Raw genomic sequence first — 24,337 nt, forward strand, 5'->3', positions numbered from 1 at the left:
TTGCAATTTCTACCTTGAAGAATTAAACTAGGGCAAACCTTATTACTTTCTAGGCAACTTTATTAGTACTAGATTATTTTAGCAGTTTTAACACTTCATCTTTTTAATGGTTAAAAGACATTTTGAAGACTTTCAGACAAAAAAGAATTAAGTGTAAGCAGCAGAGGAGACTTTGAAGACCGATAACTAATTTAAGTCCAGAAACTGAGGCAGTGTGGGAAAGCAGGTGAAAGAAGGATCTGTGGGGTCCCGGGTGAGACACCTACCCCCCTCCCCCATCATCCTCAGACAAATCTAAGCAGAGTATACTAGGTCCAATGAAATCAGAGATTTCAGACTTGGGATCTCAGTGAGTTACCAGTCTTGCCCAAAACTTGGAAGTACTTTCACAACTGGCCAGGCATTCTTCTTGCAAAACTTAAAAAAAATCCAAATTGGGAGTAAGATGGCTTGTATAGAAAGTGGGACTGCTTTTGTAGCAGCAGAGTTTCTATGGGAACATCTTGTTGTTCCCCAACATGTTTATATTGGAGAGGGTTTTGCTACACATGAGTCACACCCTAAGTTTTGTTTTGCCAAAATTTGTTCACTCAGATTCCTAATGTTCCTGTCATAGGGTATCCATTAATAGCCAGTTAATTTTTAAAATTATGTTGCTGTGTAAAGAGGAGTTGTTGGCCTATAGAAAAAAATTAAATTTTTTTGGTCACGCTATATCATCCCTGGTCGATTGGGTCTTTTGGGCCCGAGTTTTGGCTTTTCCCCATGTCTATGCTGCTCTCTGGTCAGAAGGGCTTCATAAATAGCAAGTTGTGTGAATGTATTGGGTGAATATACTCATGAATGAGTAGGTGAGTGGTGCTTCTGGGATTCTGAGTCACCAGTCACTTCTTGAGTGACTGGTTGTATGGTGAGAATCCTAGAGGACTAGGGAGTTAGAGAGGGTAGGTGATAGGTCAGAGCAGCGATATCTGATACCAACACTCCTCAGTACCCCAGAACCAAATTAAAATATAATTAGGAGGGGCAGCTAGGTCCTGGAACAATAGAGAACTGGGCCCTGGTGTCAGGAGGACCCGAGTTCAAATCCAGCCTCAGGCACTTGATTGATAGTTACTAGCTCAGTGACTTTGGGCATTTAATCCCATTGCTCCACCCAAAAAAAGGGTTCAAAATATAACTACAAAGTATTTAGCAAAAACAACAGATATGAACATATGGATTTCCGAGTTGCTATGGCACTCAGGAATTCTAATGTAAGACTCAGTGGGCCCCACTTCTATTTGACATAGGACTAGTTCTCAAACTGGCTCTGGCTCTACATGTCTGTGTAGACCCTAGCACATCAATTACCTTCTCTGGGATTTTGTTTGCTCATCTGTAAAATGAGGAGTGGGACCAGATAATTTTACAATCTTTTAGCATTAATGTTTCTATGAATGAAAACAATGACATCAATCTTTATCTAACTTTTATTGTTTCCCCAACATGATCAAAAAAATTATCCTCCTTGACTAGCTACAAAATAACATCATTTAGTGCAATAGTTAAGGGGCTTCCTCAAGATTGTTGCTGGTTTTTTCAGTGTTCAATATTTGTGGGATTTATGTCCCTCTGGTTTTAGTCCTTTTCATCAGTATCTACATCCTAAAGTAAATCCAAAGATGAAAATTCAGGGGGGGAAAATGCAGTTAAGGTCAGGGAACAGGTATTTGCATTAAACTCTGCAATAGTTATTGAGGCAGAAGATGGCTTTGTTAAATGGAAAATTTGTTTAAACTGACAGCAGAGGGCTCTGCTGTGATCAGACCACATATAGAATCTATTAAAATCTGGTGCTTCTCCCCAAGAAAATTATCCAGCGTTTGCTCCAAATTTCCAAAGATTTCCCAAAAAAACCCCATTTACTCAGCGTATGTCAGATTGCTGAAAGACAGCATTTGAAAGGTAAGATTCCTAAGTAAAAAAAACCTATTCAGCTTTAAAAATTAAAAAAGGGCCAAGGGATCCAGTGAAAGCTCAGCTCTCAGGCAAGGAGTGGTCCTGTGGCAGACCTGAGCCCTCCTATGGATTTGGAACTGCTTCATCTTCCCACTTTAGCTTAGAAAGCTGCTGCCCGGCTGCCTTCTGGGGCGTGGCCGGGGGCATCTGGCTGCTGGTAACTCAGTTACAGCTTCTCAAAGGGGAACAGGTGCTTGGCTTCCTCTCTCCTTTCCCTTTTGGTCTTCCTAGTTCCTTTCAGCTTCTGCTGCTCCTCAGTTTCTCGGTTCTGGGGCCAGGAGGCAGCCAGATTTTCAGCTGCTGCCTGTGAGCTGGTCCCTTCCTCATCCGATGAGAAGCCTGCTCCTCCCTCTGAGGTTGCTGCCGCAGCTTCCCCCTACAAACACAAGTGAACAATCACAGGAGTAGCTGAATCTCCCTCCCCGTGTCCTCTCTAATATGGTGTTAATAGACCGTGCCACCTCTCTGGCAGGTTGCCGTGGGAAAAGCTTAACATGGCATGGCAACATCATCATGACGCTGACCTCTGATCTGGGTAGGCACACTGGGCTTCACTCAGTTCAGTGGTCATCAGTTCTGCCACTTGGGGTGGGAGCAGACAGACAAAGATATTTGTAGTAGCTGCTGGAGGGTCAAAAAGTTGGAAACCAAGATGATGCCCATTGATTTGGGAACAGATACACTGGTATGTGAACCTAAAAGACTTATTCTACTGAGAGTAACAATAAAGATGACCACAGAGAAGAATGAAGATGTATATGAACTGCTGTGAAGTGGGGCAGGCCGCACCTGGAGAAGCATCTGTGTAGTGACTAACAATGTCAACAGAAAGATTGCAGCTTCCACACTCATGAGCACGGGACTGAACCTGTATGAATGGCCTTTATAATGTCAGCTGGGCAAGATTGGGGTGACCTAATCTTGGAAAGAAGAGGAAAGGGGAGGAAGGGACAGATAGGAGTCTGTGGACTTTGGACCCCTGAGAACACTGGAGTCTATATCATTCCTAGCATTACTATCTTGATATTTAGGTTCTTTTGAACAAAATGTGCAGCATAAATAAAACTATTCTCACATTTGACATTATAAAGTTTGAAAAGGCTGAAACAAAGGTCTGGGGAGGGGTGAATTGATTGGGGGGAAGCAGCAGCATATGTGCTTAAACTCCTGTGCTCTGACCCCAGATCTTGACTCTTCTGTGGAGCCACAGCAGAAGCCCCCTGACTCCAGGAGAGGATAGAGTCTCTACTCCCTGGCTCTCTGGGAGGATCTTCCAATAATACTGTCATGACACTGAAACCCAATGGAACACAGTACCATGGACCTGTTCTGACTCTAAGCCTGGTGATATTGGGTCAAGACTAAATTTTCGCCATCTGCTGGCCCTAGGTGGTATCTGCCTGGAGACCATTGATTTTAGGGGTGCAAGACTGTGAGCTGTGGAGCAGCCACTCAGATGCTTAATGCATCCTTCACCTCAGAAATCCGATTAGGGATTTCCCCCCATAAATAGGAGTCTGAAGAGCCTTTATTTACCTTGTTACCAAAGCGTAGCTTCAGTCTCTCTCTTATGAGGAGTCCTTTCACCAGTAACTTCCAGTGTGCCAGGACTCTTTTCTCTCTTTTCTATGTCCAACAATAAAAAGGGAGTAAAAAAGAAAGTTGTATATTAATAAAGGCATTTTTCAGGGTAAAATAAAGATGGAATTCTAGAAGGATATGAATGATTTCAGTTTAGAAACTAGTATTCTACAACTGGTCTAATTTTGTATAATTTAGATTATTCCCCAAATTATAATTTATCTTAATTTTAAAAATAGATTTCTTCACAATTTTATGACATTCTTGAAGACCAGATCCAAAAAGGAATGGTTCCCTGATAATTTTGAAGGTCTTCAGTGTAGAGCCCCAGAGATCAGGGATTGGCCCCGAGCTATTTCATATTTTTCTTAATTACTTTGATAAAGATAGATATGGCACAAAGGTAGAAGGGGGAGTCAAGAGGCTGGATGAGTTTGTGATAGGCTCTGACCTGGGCCAAAGTAAAATAAGACAGAAGTTTTAGGGCAATATGCCAAGTCCTACACTTCTATTAAGAAAAATAAAAACCAAACAGATTTCTAAGTGTAACATGGAGGAAATATGATGGACGACAGTTTATTTGAAAATAATCTGCATTCCTAATAGACTGCAAGTTTAGTATATAACAGTAGTCAACATTGCAGCCAAGGCACTCTTAGGTTCCATTAAGGGAGGAATAATGTTCAGAAATAAGGAAGTGCTGATTCCAAATGTGATCTTCCCTGGGCTGACCCAATATGAAATATTATGTTCAATTTCCTTTTAAGATAGATGCTGATAAGGAAAAATATTCATGTTATGAAGGAACTAGGAATGTAGGGTCTGCAAAAGAGAAGATTCAAGGGAGGTAAGACGGGTTATGTCCAGGAAAGATTAGCCTTACTCTGCTAGGCCACTGAAGGCAAAACAATGGAAAAGTTTCAGAAGCAGACTGAGGAAAAAACTTGCTAAGAACTAAGAACTCAGCCTGGAGGTGGGATGTGGTTGGCTCCCCCTCCCCAGAGGCAGGACTCTGGCCCAGCTTTCAGGTCCCTGGTAGAGGGGATTCTCTGCAGCACATGTTGGACCAGATGCTGCCAACAGTCCTGGTCAGGGCAAGGACAAGGACTAGGCTTCCATATTCTGCTCTTGTCACCCTTCTTTCTGTGGAAAGAACTTGGCCTGAGAGTTAGTTGGTTTTCTGAAGCACATGGTCCCCATGACCAGAACGTCTAAAAGCATAATCTTGTGCTAAGAACACTGGCCTTGGAACCAAAACTCTCAGAAGACTTGGGTTCAAGTCTGAGTTTTGGCACTTCCCATTTGTATGACTTTGGACAAGTCCTTCCCCTTGATAAGCTTCAGTTTTCTCCTCTGTAAAATGAAGTTAGACTAATTGGTCTTTAAAGGTCCTTTCCAGAGTTGATATTCTGTGATTACAAAATGCTTTTTTCCCCATAAGCTTTAGGTTCCTTTCTGTGTTTCACATAGTATTATTTCTTGGCATTCCCTACATGACAAGGTCTTGTCCTTTCCTCAGGCCTGGAGGGATCCTTGAGGATCCTGTCCTTTCTCAGATCTCTCTCAGAGATCATCTAATGTGATTTGCTTATCTGAAGGCAGGATCCAAGACCTGGAAAGCACGTGTGTGGCCGTGGTGACCAGAGCCTCAGCTTGGCTCTTCCCCATCCTGCCTCTTCATGGAAGACCTTCCAAATTATCAGGAAACCATTCCTCTCTGTATCTGGTGGAGAATGTCACAAAACTGTAAAGAAATCTGCCCTCCTAGGGAGAAGCTTTTTACCTCTTTCTCCTTTTGTTCAATGAGGGACTGTTCATTATCCCAGGCAGCCAAGAGCACGTCTTTGAACTCTTCACACACGATGTACCCGTCGGTTCTGCAGAAGAGACCACAAGATGCCTATGCTTAGGAGGCAGAAGGAGGGAGGGAGAAGACTCCATGGGGACTATCCTTTGGTAACATGCCATGCCCGCTACTTCAGAAAAGCAACCAAACATTGATCTAGGCTTGCTTGGGGCAGAGGACTGGAGATGTTTTCAGGAGATCTTAAGCTTGACAGCAGACACTATCATTACTCTCCTATGGGTATGCGTGTGTGGGAAACACAGCTATGGGGGAGGGTCTAGGGAGGAAAAGTCCTTCCTGACTAGGAGAGTTACATTGGGGGGAGGGGATTTGATTTGCACTTTAAAGATTCTTCCATATGGACCTAGAGAAACAAGAGAAAAGACCCAGCATCAACCTTCCCTGCTTACAACAGAAATTTCTGTCCCTGGACCTGGAGTCTCAAATTCCTTTCTTCCCTGCTCCTTCTTCCTCCTTTACTGTGGCCTTTCAAGGCAGCACCTCAGTCTCATGATTGGGTTGGGATCACCCCTAACTCTTCAGGACTTGAGAGAACTGCCATTGTTTCCTGGGGTGGCTCAAGCTGTAGCTCAGGGTTGGGCAACCAGAGCCCTAATCTTGTCCCCATTGTAGCCCATGGACATGGAACCACCAAGTCCTCTCTCTTTCCCAGGCAGCTGTCACCACCACTATCCCTTGGTGTGCCAGAGAAGCCATCTCTGACTGACCCTCCTACTTCCTTTCTGGGGTCACCATCTTTCAGGCCAAGCCTGGGCTAGCTGATTTCTTGCTCTCACTTTGAAAGCCTCCTCTACCCTGGTGTTTAAGCTGGAGCCCAGGGGTTGGGCGTCATTCTTACACAGGATGTGAGTAGCCACCATGGAAGTCAAAGCCAGTGATAGCCTGGACACAGTCGATCCCCAGCTTCCGGGCAACTCGATGCAGGTTGGGCAGTTTGAGCTGGACACAGCCAACAGGGAGCATGCTGGGTACGAAGAGGTAAACATTTCCAAACTCATTGCGAGGGACCTGCAGCAGACAAAGGGAGGAGTTGGGGAGGCTTGCGGTCTTCTCTTGGGGAGGCTCGCTCTGCCCTTTGGCCGGGCACTCACCTTCCCATCCACTGCCACGGGGGGCTGGTACTCCTCGGTCTGCCAGTGGCCAAACAGAGCCAGGTCATCTTGGTCCCGATACTGGGGATCAGCTAGCCGGGCCTTGCGGGCACGATTGGAGAATCCTTTCACCATCTGCACCAGGAGTAAGAGCAGCAGCTTATGCCACAACCCAGAACTAAATGGCAGAGAAATCTCTAACAATAAGCACCTCTGTCCAGACCCCTGCGATGTTCCTGGGGGCCAAAAACCTCTTTGCACTTGATAGGAATCAGAAAGAAGGTAGAAAGAGTGGAATAACTTGGTGGGACTGTTTCCTGGAGCCTGGCTAGCAGATCTTATCAAAAACCAGACATAAACCTCCAAAAAAACAGATTCTGAAGGATTCTTTCTGCTTAGGAAAGAAGCGGGCTCCTCTGTCCCATACCAGCTGGGACCAGCTGCTCTAGCTCTGCCCTCCCTGCTATGTATACCAGTAAGACCCCTGTGTAGGTGGAGCCTGAGATGCCCCTAGACCTAGGAAGGCTAGAAAATGTCAAAGAAATTAAGGAGGGAAGGCTTTTTTAAAAAGCTGCTCAGCTCTGACAGTCTTTGAAACTCTGTAAGATTCACCAACTGACCGTGTGCTGTCAACAGACACACAATCAGAAATGCTCTTCTCTTGCCCACAATGAACCGAACTTAGAATTGGCGCTTCTTTTCTGGAGGCTGATCCTGGCCAATGCCCTTCTCGGATGACAGGCTGTTTCTTTCTCTGGTGTTGTTCCTGTGGGCTACATCTCCTTCTCTGCTCACACCCCCGTTCCTTCCATCTCTCAGCCCCATGATCCAGCAGCCACAGCAGGGGCCTCTCCCCAGAGCCCAGGTACCTTGTAGGGAACTTCCCCAAGCTTGACTACTCGTGCTTGCTTCAGCCAGGTATCCTTTGAGTGCAGGGTATGGATGCAGTCCCTAAAGATGGCACCCAGGGAGAGAAATGGGATGTCGGTTATTCTTCAACTAACCTGAAACCTACAGCATTTTCCACAACTATGGACCCTCATTAGCAGAATGAATGAAAGGACATCTATCTATAGTAAACAAGCCCCTCAGAATGGGCTCTGGGGTTAGGCTACCCAGGCTGCTGGGTGAGGCAGATTAATGCCTGACTTGGGCTTGGCAGCAGATCTGGGTAAAGGCCCTGCAACTCATCTTCTGTCTCGCCAGCCTCTGGGTTCCCCTTCCCTTCCCCAGGTGTTCGTCTCCTTCAAGGACCTTGTAGCCACCCCTTAATGAGCACTGTCAGAAGAGGGGCAGCAGCAGTGGAGGAGCCGAGTCCAGGATAGACATGTAGCCCGAGCCCTGGGACAGTTTCTACACACACACCCCAGCTGGTGGGTGATGGCTTACATGTAGTTATAATGGGGAGCACACTCTGGGCCATGCTCCCTCCTGGGTAGAGAACTAAGCCACAACTCTAACATTCCTACACTTCCACTTCCCACTCTCAGCAAGCATTTCTTAAGAATCTCACTATGTCCCAAGCACTCTCGAGCCCCTTACAAATGCCATCTTATTTGAATGGCAGCTCAACACTAACATTTGGGCCTACCCATTACCAGCAGGACCTTAGACCCCAACTCTCTTTCCAGTGAAGTTCATTTACGGGTGACAGAGAATTTGGCACTGGTCCCCCAAATCCAATTGTATGTTGGAGGAGAATTTCTCTTTCCCAAAGACTTTCCCTCCATTTCCACCCTCACAGATCTTGCCCATTCTCTTCTCACCAAGCTTCCATTCTTCCAACTATTACCTGGGAACCCACTTTCCCCTTTTTCCTCTCTCCCTTGCCACGCCTCATCTGGCCCCCTTGCTCGTTAGCTGGAACGATGTGCACATCGACGATGGTTCCTACCGAGAATACACAGCTTCCCCACGACAGTAGCCAAGGATAGCAGCCGTCTCTGGGTATATGGCCTCATATTTCAAGAGATGTCTCTTCAGTGCATAAAGAGGGTGGTTCTTATACATGCCTATTGCAGTTGGCAAGGGCTGGCTCTGTAGCTTTGCCTGAAACTGTAAGGTCAAAGAAATATTGTTAAGTAAGATATAAAAGGAAGGTTTTTTTTTTTAAAATAAAATTTGTACTTCTCAACTATTATATATGTTGGTTACCAAGTGTTAATGATCACATTTGTTAATAATTTTGTGATATTTTAGTTTAGTTTTGTCTCATTAACAGAAATTTTCAATAAACCCAAGATTCCAGGTCAGATTAGTCTTTAGGAAGCCATGTGACCCACTCTCTGTAGTTACACATGTAAATATGCCATCCTGGGGGATGGTTGATCATCTGCTTGCTTGATCACAAGTCTCCACTGGAAGAGATTGTACAACCTTCTTCAATAAGCCCACCAACATTTTCTTTAAGTTTCTTTACTGAACTAAGGAGCTAGGCCTCCAGTTTAATTCTCAGTATAAAAACGAAAACTGATCAGCCTGAGCTCTCAATGGTGCTTTTCATATTAGCCCTTCCACAGCGTTCCTTTAGCCTTTCTTCAAAAAGGTTAATTTTCAATCTATCAGTAATTTCTATTGTTGTCTTTTTCTGCTTCACTCTGTGTTTCTCTATTTCTCTGTGGGGGAAGAGGCAAGAAGGAGAGGGTGGCAATAGGTTTGTATCCATTTTTCAAACAGAAGCCACCTAGCGAAAGAAGGTGACACATCAGACTCCACAAACTAATTTCCCTTGGAGGCACTTTAGTTTATTTATAGAAGACTATGAATCACTGTTAGATTTTAGCAACTTGTAAGCAAAATAAGAAAGAGCCTCAGGGCAATCTCTCTTTGCAGAAAGACTATTTGATTCCAGCCCCCCCAAAATCATGTTTTGATAGTTCTCAGTGATCATGAATAAGGTGACTGTCCAGTCCTACATTTTCCTGTGACATTGTAGGCTCTCACTAAAAAAAAGTGAGTCATGTATAACCATTGCATTATTTTCTCTTTTTCCTTCTTCCAAGATTCATGAATCATCTAGCACACGAAGGGTCCTATTTAAGGACAAGATCACTCCCTTGACTAGCCTTCACATCACAGGAACACTGAGATAAATATAAATACATTCCTTCTTCCTAGTAGCTGAAATATGTGGTCCCCCTCTTTTCTTTTTTGGTCTGTGTAGTGGGAAGATCATCCTTTATTCATCCCCTCAAACTTCTTTTGCTTGCTAATACCTGTGTCATATGAACAAACACCATCTGCGACAACTGCACTCAAAAAGAGGCACTTGGGTTCCAAGCAGTCAAGGCTTACCTCCATTTCTTCTTTATTTTCCCTTGCCCCAAAAGGGCTTTGGTAGGGTCTCAAGGTCTCAGCCCACCACTCTGAATCTACACGGCACTTGCGGGTAGCTGTCATCCAGGCCGGGTCATACCGCTGTGTGATATCCCGGGCACACCCATCATTGTCAATGCCAATGATGTAGGACAAAGGCTTGGAGGCATATTTATAACAGGTTAAGGGCTGGCCCACCACGCCATGGACACAATCTATGCATACCCACCTATCCTCCCCCTCACAGAACACTTCTAGCCACTGGTCCACACCAACGGTTTTTCCAATTTCTTCTTCATCACTAGAAATGATCTTGACCCTCTTGGTGCCTGAGGTCTTTGGGGATGTTTCTGGAAGGATGGAGGACTGGCTACCATTTCTTTTGTTCTTTGCTGATGTATTGGCTCTCCTGCTGCCTGCTGTCCTCTGAGACAGAGGTGACCTCCTTGGTCTCAGGGTGCCAGGCTGAGAATCTTCATTAGATAAGTAAGTATCATTCTCACTGGAGAGCTCAAAATCAGAGCTGCTTTCGGCTCCATCACTCCCACTCTCCTCTTTGTAGGACACCTTTGAAGTCCTCCGCCTTTCCCTTACAGGTCTTGTGGTTCCTTCCTTCTCTATGGACAAATCTTCTTTCTCATTGGGAGAAGTCTGCACATGCTTTTTCCTGCTCACTGCTGCCTTCTGAGGTTCTGGATTTTTGTCTTCTGCTGCCCTCTTAGAAGAGGCTGCTGCTTGTCCTGTGCTAGTCTGTGATCTGATTTTAGTATAGGCCTTTTGGTTGGAAGGTTGAGAAGAACTTCCAGGATTTTCCAATGATTTGTGCTGGGACTTTTTCTTGCCCTGGAAAAGAGAAGATAATCATCTTTTTTTTTATTTTATGAGTAATAATTCATTTGCTTATCATTTATGAAATCTACTATATATAAAGTCCAATAAGAAGCAATACGAAAAATACAAAGATAACCAAGTCCCTACCCTCAAGGAGCCATGGTAGAGCAACGGTCTAGCATCTGATTGTTAGGAAACCCAAGGAATCTGAGATCTATTTCAGTTTATTCAAGTCATACTTAGTGTGACATGGGGCAAATGTACTGGTTAAAAATTATGGTCAAGGGGCAGCTAGGTGGCGCAGTGGATAGAGCACTGGCCCTGGAGTCAGGACTACCTGAGTTCAAATCTGGCCTCAGACAATAATTACCCAGCTGTGTGGCCTTGGGCAAGCCACTTAACCCCATTGCCTTGCAAAAAAAAAAATTATGGTAAAGCCAATAGTTCCACATTCATAACAACTACATAGCAAAAAGCAACTTCCATCATCTATCTCTTTTTGAGACAAGTGGCCCTTCCTCTCACTTGTATTCTTTACTGTCCTAGCCACCCTGCATAAAAGTCTTCCTCTAGAAATTTTGGAAATGGAGAAGTTAAAAAACTAAAAAATCAATAAGTTTTCACAAATCAGTAGAAAAATAAGGACCACAACCTTATTACAGATGGAACTTGGCCCCTTCATCTGAAAATCTTGAAGAAGTGTTTTACATGGCTCACTGTCTGTCCCACAGACTCATTCATCACCTTAACATTCTAGGAGGTGAAGGGACAGTTACTCATTTCATAGGATGGAGATCACAGCATCAAGAGGTCCCACGATTTGTGTGTGGGCTCTGACAAGGCAAGGACAAAGCTAAAGAGAGAACTTAATTCTCTGGATGTGCCTCTGGGTCACCAACCATTTGATCAGTTTGCTTGCAAGTGAATCGTGTGGAATCCCAATTCTAATAGACAAAGGCTGTTCTAAAATTGTTAAAGAGTGTGAAATAACTGTCCTCACTTTTCCGTGACAACCCACCCCTTTACTCTGGGGCCCCATAAAATCCCACCTTTGCAGCGACCTTCAAAGGAATGGGCTGTAGAGACAACACCAGTCGGGTCAGAAGCTGTAGTGACCGTAGAATCAATAAAAATATCTGTGTGAAATAAAAGGATATATAAAGCTCATTACCTAAGATAAAAATTCCTATCACTAGAAAATTCTTGCAAAACTCTAGTTTCTCAAATTCTTTCATTAAGGACCATAAAATCAAAGATAAATATGTAAAGCAGTGAAGATCAGATCAATGTAAATAATTTTCCATTGAGTTACAATGATCATTCAATCAACATAGATTAATTGAGAGCTTGTGCTCAGTCCTGTGCTAAATATCTTGGGGGAAAGAAAGATAAATAATACATGTTCTACAAAAGGGATTACTCAATAGATAAACTGTCAAAAGAAAGAAATTAACAATTTTTAGAAGAGAAATACAAATCACAGGATCAGAGAATCTCAGAAGGACAAGGCTATTTAATCCAATGCATATTTAATGTAATTTTGCCTTTCACTTAACTCCCATCACACTTTTTGGATACTCCCCTCAATATGATGTTTTAACATTCTGCCTTCTTTAGATTATCATAATATTAGACTGAAAATATAATTATTCATTTATATGACTTAACTTTCCTATGAGATAGTAAGGTCCTGGAGAAAAGCTTTGCTCTGTTCCTCTGTATCCCCAACATTCTCTAGAATAGCACCTTACATCTGTTCATTTAATTAAAAAACCAAGTGGAGAACTGATTCAACCACTAGTAATAAAAGAACTATAAATTTAAAGAATGTTGAAGTTTCACCTCACACCTAGAAAATTAATAAAGACAAAAGGAGGGACCTTGGTAAATGGACTGCAGTCCCATCTTGCACAGCTTTACCTCCCATCCAATGCAAATGGCCCATCATAAATGACAAGAGGCAGCAAAGTACTGAATAGGATTCAGAAGATCAGAGGTCCAGTCTTGATTTTACCACTAAGCAGTGACAATGGGTAAGTGACTGAACCCTTCTGAGCCCCAAGTCTCTTAATCTGGAAACTAAAATGTGACTTGTTCACCCAACAGAGCAGTGAAAATAAGACAATGTGTGTGAAAAGACATCAATAGAAAGCCTAAGCAGAAAATGAGCAGTCACTATTCATCACATCTACTGTCAGAGAACCCAGCTAAGTCCAGGCTTTGCATATCAAGCTGGGAAGATGTAAATTCAAGGTGCTGCTCCATGGCCTTCGGGACTGTGGATCTGGTGCTGTTTGGGAAAGCCTGTCTGCCATTTCTCTGCTCAGTCTCCAAGGTGAATGAGGAATGACTGAGGCAGCTAAACATGAGTTGTATTGTGATGGACCCAAGTTAGTCTGCCCTGGTTAGTCTTTCTGTAGGGCCTGTGTGATGACCTCCAAAGGCAGCAGACTGCACCGTGTCCTGACTGCATTCCTAGCTCCAAATCCAATTGGGGGAAGGCACGTGTATCTGAGAACACTGCTCTACCTAGGGTCAGGACTAAAATCCAGTGCAAGAACTAAAAGTAGGGATCTTCTCGGGATTTCTAACTATAGTTACTTCATAGGTAATGAATGAAGGAGTTTCTAAATCAGTTAGTCCAAAATTAACTGCTACATAAATCTAGCATTATTAAGAATATCAGTGCATAGCCAAACACTGACTGAGTCACTTACATGAACCAATTCTTCATCACCTTGCGCTGAATAAATAGCAAAACGCTTTTCTAAGGTGGAACGCAGGCTGTCCCGCTCATCTGTGGAAAGCTCTGCGTTGACAGTGAATGTGGCAATGAACCTGTTGGGGAACAAAGCACTTAAGGGGTTCTGAGTTTCCTGGATCCAACAGGCCACTGTCTCTACCAAGAGGGAAAGGGAAGCCCCTTGGGACCAGTGTCTGTTGCCTTTCTGGGGATTCCTCAGTCACAAGAATAGATGGGGCTCTCTAGGCCCAGGCCGTGCAGGAGGTGGGATGGAGGATCATACCATTTTACCAGGTTTGAAAGGTAAGGGACATCCACTTTATTAGGAAGCACTTTGGTGAAGTGAGCTGGGATGATGGAGAGGGCGATGGCTTGTAGGTCTGGCTCATTACAGATGTTATTCCGAAAGAAACCATTTGCTAGTAGGCAAAGCAGGTGTACCTATTAAGCAGAGGACAAGAAGAATTAAAACTATCGAGTAAGTAAGACTTTGAGCTGTCAAACCAATGTCCCATTTTAGCCTAAAATATATCTCCTTTTGTGATATGTCTTCCCCATGGTTTGGTATTCTGTCTTCCATTATGGTTTCTACTGCTAGCCCTGCATTCACCAACTACTCATCTAATTCCTGGATTACAGGAATAGTATCTCACTCGATCTAGCATGGCAGTCTTCTGAAAATGTCATTTTTCTAACTGCTCTCCAATCTCAGAACCTAAAAGGACCCTTTGACACTTATACCTTATAAATCAGATTCACCAATCAATGAAATTTTATTTCCAAAAATAATCAGACTATTTCCAAGTGTGTCAAACTCATTCTATTGCTAAATGTCTGTTCGTGCACTTCCCTGTCTCCTACTTTCTGTCTGCTTTGGGGAGAGCCAGAACCCCGTCTTATCCATCCTCTTCCCTGTGTGAGCTGAATGACTGCCAAAGACTCAGACCTTGTGGGTATCTTCATGGACTTCTTTATTGAAGCGTTTCATCATTCTCCGGAGGTATGTCTCAAACTCCATTTGCCTCTTTTCTCTGCAATGGGAATTCAAAAGCAGAGGTTGAACCCAGAAGGCCATGGGTCGCCAGCCCCCTTCTCTCGCTCAGGACAACAAATACATATGCCTGTTTCTGATCTCACTGATTCTCCATTTCATCCATGTGAGTCTCATCCACGAAGGATCGATCGACTACAAACGACTCACCCTGTCTGGCTCTTCTCCCAATCTCCTCCAGTCCAGGGGCCAGAACCCAGCCACTGACAATTAGTTATTAAGCCCACTATGTCAGGTCTTCCCCGATGAACCAACCTATCCTCAGGACCCTTCACACTTGATTATATGGCTGAGGGCGCTACATTCACTTCCTCTCATTGGTCTGTTGCTTTCTAAGAGTAAAGCTTTTTTCATATGTGTACCAAATGATCCAGGAACCTGAAAGCCCCTTGTAGGCCTGGGGCACAGCTTCCATTTCCACAGTCCCCGTGTGCTGCTTATCTGACAGTAAGGGAATGACTGGAAGTTGACTGACCACTTACAATCTGCTGGGGATTTCATGGGCCACGCCACAGGGCTCTGCAGAGAAGCTCTGCCTCTGACTCCTAGTTGACTAGGGCCACGGAGGGGTAGGGGGAGGTGTTGGAAGAAGACAGGAGCTCTGGACTACAGAAACACACATCAAGCCTGCAGGGATGGCTGCAGAGGAGCAGGCCAAGCTCAGAGTGCATGCCCATCCTTCCCCCTTCTTCCGTCCCATGGTTTTGGAGGCGTGGCCCTCCTGGGGGTCACAGATCCAGGAGGGGTCTCCTCTTACCGACTCTCTCTTGCCTTTGCCTGCTGTGGCGTTTCAATCTCTATCTCCACTGGCTTGACAGGTAGAGTGGGTTGGAAGGAGGCTGTGGTTTCTCCCATGGCATCTGCTAGAGGGTCCTTAAGTTCTACCAACAAAATGTGATAATCAGTTTTACATGTAGTTCAGAAAAACTGCAGACATTCACTGAACAGGAAGGCTTGCTATTGCAGACCCTGTCAACATGGCCATGGAGGGGCAGGAGAAAGTGATGGAAGAAGACAGGAGCTCTGGACTACAGAAATGCTGCCTCAGGTCTGTAGGGATGGCCAAGAGCTGTCGCTTTATCAATTATAACACCTGGCAGGTTCTTGGAGAGCAGGTTGTGAGTATTCTCTAGCTGGCGAACCAGTCCCATACAGCTGAAGGTAAACGAGATGGTGATGCAGTCATGAATCTGACCCCTTGCTTTTGTGAGGCTGCCTCTGCTTCCTTCTTGGGGCAGCCTGGTCAGTCAGTGACCAAAGGGTAACTGCTGTGGTAGTGTTTACTAAGCACCTGCCAGGCCCTGTCCTATGTGCTGGGGATACAGAGAAGGATAAAAGGCAGTCCCTACTCTCAAGGAGATCATAATCTAAAGGGGAGAGAACCTGCAAATGACTGTACAAACAAGTTATGCACCAGAAAACTGGAGACAGTCACTAGAGGGAGGGCACTAAACTTAAGAAGGATTGGAAAAGTTTTTTGTAGAAAAACTAAGAAGCTGGTGGGGCAGGAGGCAGAGATGAGGAGGGAGAAACTTCCAGGGAGAAAAATGCCCTGAGCTGGGAGGTGGAGGGTCTTCTTTGTGGACCAGTCCAGAGACCAGCAGCTCTGGATCAAAGATGAGGTGGGGAGGAAGGGTCACAAGACCAGTAAGGAAGGGGCTGGGTGAGGTAGGGCTCAGAATGCCACTAAGTCAGGGCTGGGGGGGGTGCATTAGTTCACTCAGAATATAAGGATAGAACCAGCTTGTCCATGTCATTCAAGATCCCTATCAAAATAACAGTGATTTTCAGCTTCTGCACAGAGTGGGGAAAGGGTGAAGGCTCTGGGGCACTGAACAGGAGCCTGAGATAACCCTGAAGCAGAGAATTTGCTGCTCAGCTACAGGATCTCTGAAAAGTCTCTGAGCCTCTGAACAAGCACCCCTTGCATATCTCCCATGTGTGAGGCTTGGGTGAGATGTTAAGACGCGTTGCAGGCTCTCCAGGAACCTGGCGGCAGGTCCTGAGGGTCAGCCTGAGTGCACATGGGGGTGGGGACTTCACCGCAGCACCCCTAGATTCTCTAGGTGGTGTTAATCGCACTACTTAGGACACTTGGATGAAGTGACTAGAAGGAGGGTGCTTTCTGAGAAGCCGCAAGCTCAGGGGAAGACAGGATATGCATTTACTCCCAAGAAAACAACAGGGCTACAACAGAGACTCCAAAACTACAATTAAAATAGACCCCAATCAAAAAGAAAGTTTTATGGGGTAGGTCATGAGCCTCACCTTCGACCTCCTCCCAATCATCTTCACTTTCATCTTCATCTTCCTCACTGCTGACTTTTTCCACTGGTGGCTCTGTCTTTGGTCGGATTTTCTTCTTGGTGATGCTTGTAAAGTTACTAGAAATATCACAGGAAGAAAAAAAGCAAAAGGCTCAAATATCCTCTCTGTTATTTCAGTTTCCCTGACCAAATTTAAGGGGGAGAAATGATGATCCTTTAAAAATTGTTATTTGAAATTGGCTAAAAACATTTTCTGTTTACACTAAGTCTGATTTCCCCTTAAGTATTTTTCTGAAATTCTCATTAAAAGATTGATTTTTTTTGTTTTGCAAGGCAAGTGGCTTGCCCAAGGCCACCACACAGCTAGGTAATTATTAAGTGTCTGAAGCTGGATTTGAACTCGGGTACTCCTGATTCCAGAGCCAGTGCTCTATCCACTGCACCACCTAACCTCCCCAAAAGATTGAGTTTAATACTGAATCTACCACTAATTCATCTAGTGACCTGTCTTCTATATGCTATATTAAAACACTGATGACTCTATACTACCTCAAAAAGCAAACCACAGATATGATTATAAACTTTTCACATTAAAGAAAGATATGAAGGCAATCCCCCAAATGAAATCAATGTAAGCCCTAGGTTAATGGTAATGAACCACAAGCATACAAACAGTAGAACCAAATTTGTTAGAGAAGGTCTTTGATGAATTTTCCAGGAAACTGACATTTCTCCTTTTTTGTATCTTCACCATTTTGGATGTGAATTCTTTAAAATGCATCACATAATCTCTTGCTCCTTAAACATATTACTGAAACATAGTATTGAAAATAATGACTTTTTTCTTTTTTTGCCTTACTCGCCTTTATGTTTTCTTTAGTTTTTTTGCAAGGCAAATATGGGGTTAAGTGGCTTGCCTAAGGCCACACAGCTAGGTAATTATTAAGTGTCCGAGGCCGGATTTGAACTCAGGTCCTCCCGACTCCAGGGCCAGTGCTCTATCCACTGTGCCACCTAGCCACACCTCATCTTTATTTTTATTGGCAAGACATAATGCTTTCCAAAAGACTCTGCCATTGTGAGAAAGGTCTTGGCTAAATAAATCTAATGTGGGGTGGCTAGGTGACACAGTGGATAGAGCATCACTCTGGAGTCGGGAGGACCTGAATTCAAATTCAATCTCAGACACTTAATAGTTACCTAGCTGTGTGTTACCTAGCATGTTACCTAGTGTGATTTTTGAGTAACTCACTTAACCCCATTGCCTTGTCAAAAACACCCAAAAGAAACCAAATAAACCACCAAAGAAAGAAAGAAAAAAAGGAAAGAAAACTAATGTTCCTAGCAGGAACGAAGCACTGGCAAATTCATGAAGGAAGGTTTCTTTGACAGATTAATATTTACTAACTTAAGTGAGTTTTAATTATAGGTATCATGAGCAGTGGATAGAATACTGGGCCAGAAGTCAGGAAGCCCTGAGTTCAAAATTCAACCTTAGATACTGATTGTGTGACCTAGGATAAGTCACTTAACCCTGCTGACCTTGGTTTCCTCAACTGTAAAAATGAGAACAATAATATTAATGACGACGATGATGAAGATAATTTAAAAATCTAATGAGACCACCTTTGTAAAGTGATTGGTCTAGGGGTAGTCCTGGGCATACCGGACAACTCTAGAAATGTTCCTTCCTTCACAAATGGTTTTTTGAATTCTTGGTCCTGCTGACTCAGACCACTTCCCCACAAGATGGATGACCAAGGCTTTGGCCTGGAGTTCTGGAACATTTCTTTGCCCCTGGTTTGTGCTTGGGGAGGGTGTGAGTGAACCATCTTACATGAAATCTTCACCCTCAGTGGAGGCTTCCTTCTTCACCCTGGGATGAAGCTCAGACTTCTCCTCTGCCCTGGATCCCATACGCTTTGGTGCCCTGCCTCGGGGTCCCCCTGGATCAGTGCTCTTCTTCCTTTTCCCCCCCAGGGCTCTGGGGACACGAACATTCTTTGGCTTCTGATCTTCAAAAACATCTGTTTGAGGGAGGAAGAAGGCAGGGGTGGGTGGGGAGAGAAGACAGTCAAAGTGCTGCTCAAATTCTTTCTCTTTCACTTTTCCCCATGGCTATGACCTTAGTTCAGAGTCCATCTTGGGCACAAGCCTTAAGGGTACCAGCTCCCTGGGACAGGGTCTGTCACGCACCTCCTTCTGTACCCCAGCACAGTGCTTGCCCCTAAAGTATACTGATCCCTCGCCTGGATGATGATTAATGAGTGCTCTGTGTAGACAGGGTTTGTCTTGGCCAGGCTCCAGCAGGGAATTATCAATATCTCTTCCCCTCTCTTCACTCCTTCAACAAACCTGGCTTCCAAACTCCCATTTTTTGTACCAATGAGGCCGCCACTGGTTTAGTCACCTGCATTTCTGGCACCCGCCCCTTCTCCCTCAGTTCCAATCAGGTGTCAAGGTGGTGAATCCTCCTTCCATAACATCTCTCATGCTCCTCTTCTTTCTACTCCCACAGCCGCTGTCCCAGTTGAGGATCTCACCATTTCTCATCTGGATTGTTTCCAAACTGATCCTAATATCTTTCCTCCTTAATCTATTCTCCACTCAGGTGCCAAATAATCTTGGTAATCCATGAGTGTGACCAGGTTAGAAGAGACAGATCTGACCCCTCTGCTCAAGAACCTGTAATGGCTCCCTATTACCTCTACAATAAAACACAGACAGACTCTTCAGTTAGACTAAAGCCCTTCATAGTCTGGCTCTAGATGGGCTTTGCGTTTCACCCTTGGGCACTCTATTCTAGCCAAAGTGGTCCATCTACTGCTTCTTGAACTCAGAATTCTACCCCTCTCTCTGCTGCCTCCTGCAATCTCTCCCTGGGGCTCTACCAACTTCCTCAGGTGCGCCTCCTGAGGAAAGCCCTTTCTTGCAGAAACTGGTAGCACTCTCCACAAACCCTTCAGATTAGGGGGTGTTTATCTAGTGACATGCATCCTCCCATAAGACTGGGGCTGGATTCCTTCCTGGCAGCTATATGCATGATGACTTATATACAGCAGGAGTCTGCTGAATCTATTAAACAAATAAGTTTGAGAAGCAGCCCAGGGATCAGGATTCTATTCTGGGAAAGGGGTGCTTCAATTTTTCTGTCCAGGAAATGGGGACAAACCTCATCCAAAGGAGTCAATCACTGAACTATTCTTTGAATTAGCTACAGTGAGCCTGTACAGGCACAGCATCAGCCTTGATGCTTTGGAGACAGGCCTGAAGGAGCAGAAAAAGGAGGAAGCCCTTTTCTGTTCCCAGCGACAGTTCCACAGACTACAAGCCAGGAATCAAAAATTCTGTGAACTGTCAAGAATGATGTCAAGGACATAAAATCTAAAGAAATGGAAAGAAAACGGGGGCATCTTAATGTGAACAAGTCAATTATGATGAATAGTCTGGGGTTCCACTGACTGTTTAAGAGCTGCCACAAGAAAGCTCATCGTTGTCTGCACTAGCAGAGGATGTGGCTGAGATCAAGCAAAGAAGCTTCCGGTCCAGGAGCAGCCACCCGCAGCCCAGACCTCCAGCACCTGCTGCTTCTCCACTCTCTCACTCCCCACATCAGACAGCTGCACCAGGACCCAGGTGAGATCTTATGACAGTTTTCCCTGTGTTGTGGTCAAAACAGAATGGGCACTACTTCCTGTGGTATTTTCATCAGTCAGCCAGAGAATCCAACCCTCAATCTGCAAGTGCCTCTGGGGCTGGGGCTGGTCCATTTTCTTTGTATCCTCAGGGATTCAGAGGTTCCTCAGAAGTTTTGCTCTTAAAAAACTGAATTAGAAAAGAAACCTAGGATTCTTCCAGTGGGAGGAACGGTCAGATCCTCACTTGATCTCATCCTTGCTCAGGAAAAAGAAGCAATCCTACTTAATATATCTTCACCTGTTTCCTCATCTATAGAATGCAAATCAACATAAAAGGTAGATAATAGCATGACTTTCCTGCCCAAGAGCTGTCACTGTGTAGTTATTAACTAAAAATAAGTGGTAGGATTTGAGTTTTGTTGCAACAAAAGCTTACTGGGAATGCAACGTCCTTTGGGGTAAGAGAAAACAAAGTGACAAACTAGAGGAAAACTTTTCAGATAACTGGGACTGTATATCAGGGCTATAAAGATCTTAGGATTTATTTTTTTTTATAGATAATACCATCTTTCAATCCATACTTTCCACTACTGCAAGTGTGGGATAATTTTCCTTATATAAAAATATGATCTGGTCACTGCTCTGCCCCCAAATATTTCAATGGCTCCCTATAATGGACAGAACAAAGTCCAGATTCCTGGCCTAGGAGTTGAGGCCCTGAATGATCTGGCACCACTTGCTACCTACCTGATTGATTTAATTTCACAATACTCCTCTCCTCATACACGATTCCTCCAGCCAAAATGGATGACTATTTTCCCCAACACAACACTTTTTTTAAGGGTTTTTTTTTTTTTGCAAGGCAAATGGGTTAAGTGGCTTGCCCAAGGCCACACAGCTAGGTAATTGTTAAGTGTCCGAGACTGGATTTGAACCCAGGTACTCCTGACTCCAGGGCCGGTGCTTTATCCACTGCACCACCTAGCCGCCCCAACACAACACTTTTTGCTTTTATCCATCTCCATTTATAACTTTTCTGAAGTATTTCCCTCCAATATTGTCTCCCACACCAAGCTCAGTCTGCAAAAATGCTACACATCTTTTAAGACCTGCATCAAACTTGATCACCCTCTAAGGAAAACATTCTTTGATCCAACTGTTGGGAATGAACTTTCCTTCCAATGCGGCACAGAACCTTCCCTAGGCACAGTAACTGTGAGTTACTATGAGTTAAACATATATGAATCACAGAGATGGAAGCACTGGAACAGAAGTCAGATCAACCCAGCTGCATGTGTATGGGATTTCCCCCTAATGGTGCATATTCCTTGAGGGTCAGGACCTTCCCTTCTCCATAGCCTCTGGGGATGAGGACAGAGAATATTCCCTAGCAAGTATCTGTGGAACTGAACTGATACTGAGGCTCAGGCATCCTTCAGTGTCTTAATTCAATAGTCAATCAATTTACTGTCATTGATTATTAAATTCTAACTTTGTGCCAGCCTAAGGATTAGATAATATAAAGAAATAGGAAATTGCATAATCATCTTCATAAAGCTTTTCTTGATCCCCTATCTTCTTTATATTACACCCAATGGCTACTGCCCTCCCTCCCAGTCTCTCACTTCATAGATTCTGGCATGGATAAGTTCTCATTAAATTTATATTATACATTATATTAATATATATTATATATTATATTATATAAAATTTGTATTCTATAAAAATATAATTTTCCATAAAAATATTCCCTATTTTTTGTACTTGTGGCTTTCCCCATTAGAAGATAAGCTCATTGCTCACTTGTTATTCCTGCCCCAAGCACAGTGCCAGGCTTAGTGAAAACCTGCTTGACTAATTGATTTATAATAATAATGAAAATAATAGCTACAGTTTTTATAGGTATCTACTGTGCAATAGGCAACATATTAAGCACTTTGCAGTTTATATTTCATTTGATCATCACAACAACTCTAAGAGAGAGATGCTATTATTATCCCCTATTTTACAAACATGGCTCAGTGACTTGCACAAGGTTGTTTGCAAATGAGTTAAACAGTGGCTGAGTGGCTCACACACACAAGGTCACAAAGTTAGCAAGTGACAGAGGATGGGCGTGAAATCAGATCTTTCTGATTTCCAGCCTGACTCTCTATATCTACTAGGTCACAATAAACTTACATTCTTTCAGAGAAGGCAACAGGTGGATAGATGGGATGGATGTATGGACAGACACATGGGGCAGAAACAGATGGATGGATGGAGAGATATCCTGGTGATAGATGGAGAGACATCTAGACGGATGGATGGATGAGACAGTTATCTAGGGGGATGAGTGGTGAGATATCTAGATGATAGAGAGACATGTAGACGGATGGATGGATGAGACAGTTATCTAGGGGGATGGGCGGTGAGATATCTAGATGATAGAGAGACATCTAGACGGATGGATGGAGGAGACAGTTATCTAGAGGGATGGGCGGTGAGATATCTAGATGATGGAGAGACATCTAGACGGATGGATGGAGGAGACAGTTATCTAGGGGGATGGGTGGTGAGATATCTAGATGGAGAGACATCTAGATGGATGGATGGATGAGACAGTTATCTAGGGGGATGGGCAGTGAGATATCTAGATGATGGAGAGACATCTAGAGGGATGGATGGATGAGACAGTTATCTAGAGGGATGGGCGGTGAGATATCTAGATGATGGAGAGACATCTAGACGGATGGATGGAGGAGACAGTTATCTAGGGGGATGGGCGGTGAGATATCTAGATGATGGAGAGACATCTAGACGGATGGATGGATGAGACAGTTATCTAGGGGGATGGGCGGTGAGATATCTAGATGATAGAGAGACATCTAGACGGATGGATGGAGGAGACAGTTATCTAGAGGGATGGGCGGTGAGATATCTAGGTGATGGAGAGACATCTAGACGGATGGAGGAGACAGTTATCTAGGGGGATGGGCGGTGAGATATCTAGGTGATGGAGAGACATCTAGATGGATGGAGGAGACAGTTATCTAGGGGGATGGGTGGTGAGATATCTAGGTGATGGAGAGACATCTAGACGGATGGATGGATGGAGGAGACAGTTATCTAGGGCGATGGGCGGTGAGATATCTAGATGACAGACAGAGAGATATCTGGATGGATGGATGGAGGAGACAGTTATCTAGAGGGATGGGCGGTGAGATATCTAGATGACAGAGAGATATCTGGATGGATGGATGGAGGAGACAGTTATCTAGAGGGATGGGCGGTGAGATATCTAGATGATAGAGAGACATCTAGAGGGATGGATGGAGGAGACAGTTATCTAGGGGGATGGGCGGTGAGATATCTAGGTGATGGAGGGAGAGATATCTGGAAGGCCCGGCGGACGGGTGGGGATTCGTGTAGGTGACAGAAGAAGAGGAGTCTGGAGAGATGGGTGGAGAAGACACCTGAGAGGGCGGAGCAGAGAGACCTCTGGGCGCGGCGGCCTCCCCGGGGGTCCCGGCCTCTGCTGAGGCGCCGCTGGCCCCTCCGGAGCCCCGGGCCGGGGCGGCTGCGGGCTGGGCCGGACGGAAGCCCGGGGCCGGCAGGCTCGGCGCGGGGCAGCCTGGGAGGCGGGGGAGGCGCGCGCCCGGACCCCTGGGGAGGGGGAGGGGGAGGGCCCGGCCCGGCCCGCACTCACCGGGCTCCGCTTCCTGCGTCCGGGCCTTCTTGGGGCCCCGCCGGCCCGGCGGCTCCCGGCCGGACGCCCGCTTTCGGGCCATGGGGCAGGGTCCACGCGGAAAGGCCCGGGCTCGGGCTGGGGCGCGGGGGCGGGGCCTGACGGGCGCTCCCCTCCCCCCAGGATGAAGCCGCGCCCCCTCCGGCTGCTTGAAAGATACCCACGAGGCGGGGGCGGGGACCCCAGAGGGGCGGAACACGCTCCACTCACTTCCGGTGACGGCCG

General features: G+C 45.0%; 1 protein-coding gene across 2 annotated transcripts; it reads right to left on the minus strand.

Moving 5' to 3' along the window:
- Positions 1–28: 28 nt before the first annotated feature.
- Positions 29–24,283, minus strand: XPC (XPC complex subunit, DNA damage recognition and repair factor). 2 transcript variants are annotated; one of them, XM_074198462.1, is made up of 16 exons: positions 23,841–23,937; positions 18,585–18,774; positions 16,749–16,864; positions 15,238–15,361; positions 14,376–14,460; positions 13,713–13,870; positions 13,404–13,524; positions 11,736–11,822; positions 9,835–10,698; positions 8,435–8,595; positions 7,410–7,491; positions 6,541–6,675; positions 6,288–6,457; positions 5,366–5,459; positions 3,538–3,627; positions 29–2,377 (listed from the first exon to the last, which is right to left on the minus strand). In XM_074198462.1, the coding sequence occupies exons 2-16, from the start codon at positions 18,662–18,664 to the stop codon at positions 2,168–2,170; spliced, it is 2,577 nt and encodes an 858-aa protein (XP_074054563.1). In that variant the 5' UTR covers positions 18,665–18,774; positions 23,841–23,937; the 3' UTR covers positions 29–2,167. The 2 variants fall into 2 exon arrangements, with proteins under 2 accessions (XP_074054563.1, XP_074054562.1); XM_074198461.1 differs by lacking the exon at positions 23,841–23,937 and adding an exon at positions 24,074–24,283 and having other exon boundaries at positions 32–2,377.
- Between the last annotated feature and the right edge of the window lie 54 nt (positions 24,284–24,337).

Source organism: Macrotis lagotis, chromosome 8 (genome assembly GCF_037893015.1).
Source record: "Macrotis lagotis isolate mMagLag1 chromosome 8, bilby.v1.9.chrom.fasta, whole genome shotgun sequence".
Taxonomy (NCBI): domain Eukaryota; kingdom Metazoa; phylum Chordata; class Mammalia; order Peramelemorphia; family Peramelidae; genus Macrotis; species Macrotis lagotis.